We start from the raw sequence: 7,016 nt of genomic DNA on the forward strand, positions 1-7,016 counted from the left end.
AAAAAAATGTCAGTGTCATAAAAATCTAACAGTTGGAGGGATGTTTTGATTAAAGGCATCTAAAGAGATACAACAATTAATACACAATGCATGTTCCTCAGTTACTTCTAAATAGAGAGAAAGGGGCTGGGGGAGATGGCTCAGTGGAATAAGCGTTTCCCTGGCATGCTCAAGGGCCTGAGTTCAAATCCCTGGTTCCGCCAATAAATAAATAAATAAATAAATAAATAAATAAATAAATAGAAAAACAAAACCCAACAGCTGCTTAGGACCTTTTTGAGACACCTGGAGACTTGCAGATAGAACTGCAGGTTAGGTAACACTACATATTATGTCAATAGTAAATTCCCTGAATGTATCAATGTATGTGGTGATGTAGGAGACTATTCTTGTTCTTAGACGAGATGTACTGAACTATTAAGAGATAAAGTGTCGTGGTAACTGCACATAATTCTCAGCAGCGAACGGGAAAAACATTTCCCAAGCAGCTCACTTAAACAATAATAGGAATGTATATGCACATATCCATATGTATGAGTATGTTTGTATACAGATGGACAAAGAGATTTTATAGATACACACAGGAGAAAATGTGATAGAACAATTGATAAATCCAAGTCAATGATATAGTCATTGCCTTAATCTTGCAACTTTTCTCTGCTTTAATTTTTTCTAAGTAAAAAGTTATTTAAAAAAACATTTTACAAAGTAGCGCTAACTCAGAGCTCAGAGGGTTTTTGTTTTTTTTTAAACTCAGAGCTATTTTGATTGGCTTCTTCAGACTCACAATGCTCAAAATTTTGGATAGTGACAACCACAGTCTCTACATTTTCTGTTTTTACTATCCTATCTTAGCTTTCCTTACCTTTGTCTTCCCTGCTACCTTTCAAACAGACCTGTCAATGGTTCTGGTACATGCACACTGCAGCAAATTCTGAATATTCCTCACGTACACTGAAATTCTGTTTCTCCATGCAGGAGACTTCTCTCTACTGCCTCTTCCCAGGCTGTCACATGAGCAACCTGCCCAAATCCTGCTTTTTTGTTTTCAGGCTCCTGCTCGTCGGTGCATTATAAGCCCCTCATGTATCAGGAATATAACGTCTTATTTCCGTCTTTTTCTCACTATCCTCCAATATCCTTTGAGTCTTGGAGCAAAGCATAGCCTACAGCACTGCTGAAAATGATTAAACTATTGCTTTATTGTACAAAGGACTACAGAAAAATAGATTATAGATAATAAATGGGTGAGGGGCTGGTGAGATGGCTCAGTGGTCTAAAGCACCTACTTAGAACAAGCTTAGCAAAGCACAGGGTCCGCAGTTCAATCCCCCAGCACCACATGCCAGCCAGCCCCGCCCCCTGGTGGGCTGAGCTGGCCACACACACACAAAATAAAAATAAATAAATAAATAAATAAATAAATAAATAAATAAATGGGTGATATTTGCAATTATAAAGTAATGTACACTGTGAAATAGTGATATGTAATACCACTGAGCTATGTGCCGGCTATGTGATATGTAACAGATATGTGCCCTTAAAAGGTGGGTTATTTTGAGATTTTTTTTTTGTTATTGTTGCTGTTTTCATTTATGCAGTTGGTACAGGGACTCACTACACTGCTCAGACTCAGTGATCTTCCTGTTTTCAGACTCCCCAGTGCTGGAATTACAGGTGCGTGCCACCATGTCCAGACTCTGTTGTGTCTCATCATGCCTGGGGGCAAGGTCAGCGCAGCATGTGGGACCAGGGATCAAACCCTGGTCCTTGCACTTGCCAGAGCAGACGCTTCGTCTGCTGAGCTATCTTGTGGACACTTTGAAATTATTTTATTCTACACTCTAATTCTGTTGATAATAACCTCCGTAAAACAGATTAACTGGGCCGGGGAGATGGCTCAGTGGAATAAGTGCTTTCCTGGCAAGCGCAAGGGCCTGAGTTCAATCCCCGGTTCTGCCAAAAAAACCCCAAACCAAAACAAAACAAAAAAACAGGTTAACCTCTGTCAAAAGGCAAACACTGGGCCTTACGTCATAGTTGCTCCAGGATCAGCAGTCATTTGATTGGTCACAAAAACAGCCACATTATATTCTGTCAAGAAATAAAAGTACAAAATTAAGAGATGGGCAAAAAAAAAAAAAAAAAAAAAGATAAAGTCCATTTTTCAGAATTTAGGAATATCCTAGCATAATTTTATTTATTTGTTTATTTATTTTTGTATTTTAGAGAAGGGTCTACTGGGTGTTCAGGGTCTCACTACTAGATTGGACTCCTAGTGATCTGCCAGTTTACAGCCTCCCAAGAGCTGGGATTACAGGCGCGTGGCACCCCGCCTGGTCTCAGTTGCCCCGGGGCCAGCACAGCAGGCATGGGGATTGAAGCCCGGGTCTCTGTGCCTGCTTGCAGGCACTTTAATCTGCTGAGCTATTTGGCCAGCCCTTATAACATTATTTTATAAACAAGATCATAGTCTTTTTCTTTTTTTACTGTTCACATAAATTAATTTATTTAAAATTATTATTATTTAGGCCAGAATCAATTTTATTTATTTATTTTTTAAAAAAAATTTTATTTATTCATTTGTTCATTTATTTATTTAGTGTGTGTGTGTCCAGCTGAGCCCACCAGGGGACGGGGCTGGCTGGCATGTGGTGCTGGGGGATTGAACCACGGTCCCTGTGCTTTGCTTAGCTTAGCTTAGCTTGTTCTATGTAGGTGCTGTAGACCACTGAGCCATCTCACCAGCCCCATCAATTTTACTTAAAATAAAGAAATCTATTTCCTTGAAGGTGACTTTAAAAAAACATTACCTGTAAATGTCTCTGCGACCTAAACATAGTCACATAGGCTATTCTGACAGCATCCTTTTACTTTAAAGATCTACCTTCTGAGATCTTTTGGAGTCTGGACAGCATTTGGGCCAGTTTTTGTTGCCGTTCAGCCAGCTCTCCACGACCGCTGAAATCCACGCGGAAAAGTGCCATTATTGAATCAATGATCTGCACAGGATTAATGTAAAAATAAAGATACATTTGGAAATGGAAGGAAGAAGTCCATGTAAACAGAAGTCCACAGAATAACCTACTAAATAGCTCTGTGAATGAGCTGTATTTAAAAACCTATACCAGCAGCTTGAAGATGCCAGCTTCTTCATGGAACTTCGCTGCTACATAATCAAGTAGTTCCATCTGATGTTCACCTTGTGGGAAATACAATGAGAAAATGTTATAAAAGTCAGCATAAGCAGAGGCTAACATCACTCATGTCTTTGGGATACAGGGCCAAAGGGGTCCTTGAAGGGCTCTCTTAATTGCTGATGTCTCTGCTACCTAAACATGACCGCATATTCTGCCCTAGCGTACATGGCAAATGCTTGCTCCAAAAGAATGTTGCTCCTGGAAGTAGGGGTGTAGCTCAGTGGCAAAGCAGGTGACTAGAGTTCATGAGGCCCTGGATCTGATGCCCAGCACCACACCCCACCCCAACCCCACCCCACGCACACTGTACACCCCCACACATAGAAGAATGTTACATTGCATTTCAAAGACAAATAATAGGGCTGGTGAGATGGCTCAGTGGTCTAAAGCACCTACTTAGAACAAGCTTAGCAAAGCACAGGGACCACGGTTCAATCTCCCAGCACCACATGCCAGCCAGCCCCGCCCCCTGGTGGGCTGAGCTGGCCACACACACACACACACACACACACACACAAATAAATAAATAAAAATTAAAAAAAAAAAGACAAATAATAAATTGAGAGTACAATATTTTAGCATCTAAGAACTTAAAAAAAATGATAAAATTTAAGGACTAACTTGGAGAAAGATGAGATAAAATAAAGAAAAATAGTTGAAAGTGTTGTGTCACTCAGAGTAAACCAGTGCTGCCAAAGCAGCCACTTGCTCAGCGCTCTTACTAGTATATGCTCGCGCATACAGTACGTTGTCCAGTACTGCATCATGGTCCACGTTGAAGCGATCAGCAATGTCCCGAAGGCGATCTGGACGACTGGAGTGTGCCAAGATTAAGGATCCAACACATCAACTCCCAAGAAAGTTTAGACAACAACTATAAAACCTAAGGCCTTAAGTACATAAAGTAACACTGAGGCAAAACTGTCTGCAAAGGAATTCGGGAAGATATCAGTAATTACTTGAAGTCTGTACCTTTTTTTTTTTTTTTTTTGTATTTTAGGGAAGGGTCTACAGGGTATTCAGGGTCTCACTACTAGATTGGACTCATAGTGATCTGCCAGTTTACAGCCTCCCAAGACCTGGGATTACAGGCATGCACCACCACGCCCAGTCTCAATTGCCCTCTCAGTGTGCCCTGGGGGCGGGGCTGGCATGTACCAGATTTTTTTATAAGAGCCTCAGTTTGCCTTAGGGTCATAGAAATAGACAGTTATGAATTTAAGTACTAAATTATCAAGTCTTTATAATAAGCTTAGACACTAGGTGATACGACCTGTACTGCATTTTATAGAAGAGGGCACTGACAAACATATTAGGCAAATGATTCAGGATTATGAAGTAAAATAGTTAAAAGAAAAAAATTAGAAGCCAAGGTTTGTGACTCTCTCTTGTTCTCAGTTTTATAAAAATAGATCTAGAAAGATAATATCACTAAATTATAATTCAAGTCAAGTCACTTCAAAATAAGTTCACTATTCATACTCATCTTTTAAAAATGAAATAATTAAGAGCCTGACATGAGGGTGTGCGTGTATAATTTCGGTACTTGGGAGGCTGAGGCAAGAAGACTGCTGCAAGTTCGAGGCTAGCTGAGCTGCATAGCAAGACCCTGTCTCAATCCCCACCAGAAAGAAATAGTTAAGTACTATACTATTAACAACGTATTGTCAACAAAGGATAAATTCACTTATATGAACCAAAAAGTAAAAAAAGTAACCTCATGGGTCCAGAATGAAGTGATCAGCAAATAGTTTTCGACTTTTTTTTTTTTTTTGAGATAGGGTCTCACTATGCAGCTTGGTCTGGCCCTGTGCTCCCTTTTGTAGCTCCCAGGCTGGTCTCAAAGTTGTAGAGATCCTCCTGGCTCAATCTCCCGAGGGCTGGGATTGCAGGTTCTGGGGGCACACGGTGGGCACCCGCATCTAAGGCCAAGAGGCACGCCTGGGAAAGGACTGAGGATCAAACTTGAGTCTTTGTGCTTGCCAGGTAGGTGCTTATGCCTCTGAGCTACGCCTATGGCCCCAGTTTTCAGCTTTTATATGGGTTTAAAAAAAAAGAATCAAACTCAGGACCTTTCACTTGCCAGGCAGGTGTTTATACTGCTCAGCTACATCCCTGGCCCTTTTACACAGTTTTTAACCAGTCTTGCTCTAAAGAAGTTGTTAGTTTTCTGAAATTAGTAAATTAATTAATTAATGTATTTGGTACAGGGGCTCACTATGTAGCTTAGACTCATAGTGATCCTGTTTTTAGCCTTCCCAGTGCTGGGATTACAGGCATGTGCCACCACGCCTGGTCTCAGTGGCTGCCTCAGTGTGCCCAGGGGCAGGGCAGGCATGGCATGCGGTATGGGGGATTGAATCCCGGTCTCTGCACTTGCCTAAGCAGGTGCTTTAATCCACTGAGCTATCTGGCCAGCCCTTATTCTTAGGTTTTGGTGATCATAACAGTATGTCCAAAGTGAAATGATGAACGATAAACGTGTATCTGTGGTCCCATTTAGCTTTTGTTTACACTGTTTAAGTAACACTGACTATAAGTTATTGTAAAGCAAGGACGGACTCTCTCTCTCTCTCTCTCTCTCTCTCTCTCTCTCTCTCTCTCTCTCTCTCTTTCTCTCTTTTCCAGTGCTGGTGATCAAACCCAGGGCCTTCCTTATGTTAGGCAAATTCTCCATTACTGAGTTACCTCCCAGCCCTTATAATTTTATTTGTGATGCTTACAACTTATTCAGTAGGTGTTGAATTGAATGTCTTTAGGATTTTTCAGCCATGTATGTCTTTTTTCTTTTTCTTTTTCTTTTTTTTTTTTTGTTGCAGTACTGGGGATTGAACTCAGGACTCTGTGCTTGTCAGGCAGGTACTTATTCTACTGAGCTATCTCCCAACCCCATTTATGTCTTAATACACTATATATGTTTTGTGAGCTTCAATAAAACCCACTAAAATTTTCTACTGCTATTAAGTATATATTTAGTAGATACTTTGGTGGAAAAGTCAAAGAAAGTTAAAATTAGAAAACACAATAAAAATGTGTCTTTACCATGTCAGTTTCTACAGAACCTACATGCTATGTGAGCAGGAGTGTGGAAACTTGACTCATAATAAAGGAAAGCTCAAATTTATGAATATTTACTGATTACCACCAGCTACTAATTGCCATATTAACCAATTATGAATGTAAAACACTGTAGGCAATAAAGAATAATAAGACTACTCCCTAGGTAAACTCAAAACATAAAAAGAGACAAAATATAAACACATAAGAATAGAAATATGAAGAGATAGCAGTGTATGTGTGCGAGATACTGAAAGGATGGGAACATTCGCTGTGGCCCTTGTCACGGTACCTCCCCAGACTCCTCCCCAACTTAGTTCCTTTTTCTTTCTTGATAAAATCCACGTTGCCCAGACAGTGGGTGTTAATCAGCAAGAACAATTCCTTTCTCTAAATATCATCCTTAACTCTTTCTGAAGGTAGCTTAACTCCCCTGGAGTCCTCTTGCTAAAGCTCTAGCATTCCTCCCTCCTGCAGTCACAAGCCTCATTCAGAGTCTGCTCATGCCTTGCACTTCCCAATAAGGCCTTCGGCAAATTGTTCTTTGGTTTTCTTTTACGTGACTTTTATTGTTCTTTTTCAGTACCAGGGATCAAATCTAGCAGTACTCTACCACTGAGCTACATCCCAGCCCATTTTAAAATTTTGAGACAGGGTCTTGTTAAGTACAATAGCTAAAATACCCAAAGGGACTGGAATTTATGATTCTCCCGCCTCAGCATCCTTCAGTGGTGGGATTATAGGTGTCAGACACTGAGC

General features: G+C 40.5%; 1 protein-coding gene across 1 annotated transcript in view; it reads right to left on the reverse strand.

Annotated features, from left to right (window-relative positions):
- The window catches only part of Dmc1 (DNA meiotic recombinase 1), a 42,263-nt gene that overhangs the window by 22,724 nt on the left and 12,523 nt on the right, over positions 1–7,016 (reverse strand). Inside the window, exons 8-11 of the mRNA XM_004634694.2 lie at positions 3,923–4,014; positions 3,129–3,202; positions 2,888–3,002; positions 2,034–2,094 (exon numbers count right to left, since the gene is read on the reverse strand). Coding sequence (XP_004634751.1) covers positions 2,034–2,094; positions 2,888–3,002; positions 3,129–3,202; positions 3,923–4,014 — 342 coding nt within the window. The remainder of the gene's footprint in view (positions 1–2,033; positions 2,095–2,887; positions 3,003–3,128; positions 3,203–3,922; positions 4,015–7,016) is intronic.

The sequence above is a fragment of the Octodon degus genome, unplaced genomic scaffold, assembly GCF_000260255.1.
Source record: "Octodon degus isolate 3935 unplaced genomic scaffold, OctDeg1.0 scaffold00064, whole genome shotgun sequence".
NCBI classification, from domain to species: Eukaryota; Metazoa; Chordata; class Mammalia; order Rodentia; family Octodontidae; genus Octodon; species Octodon degus.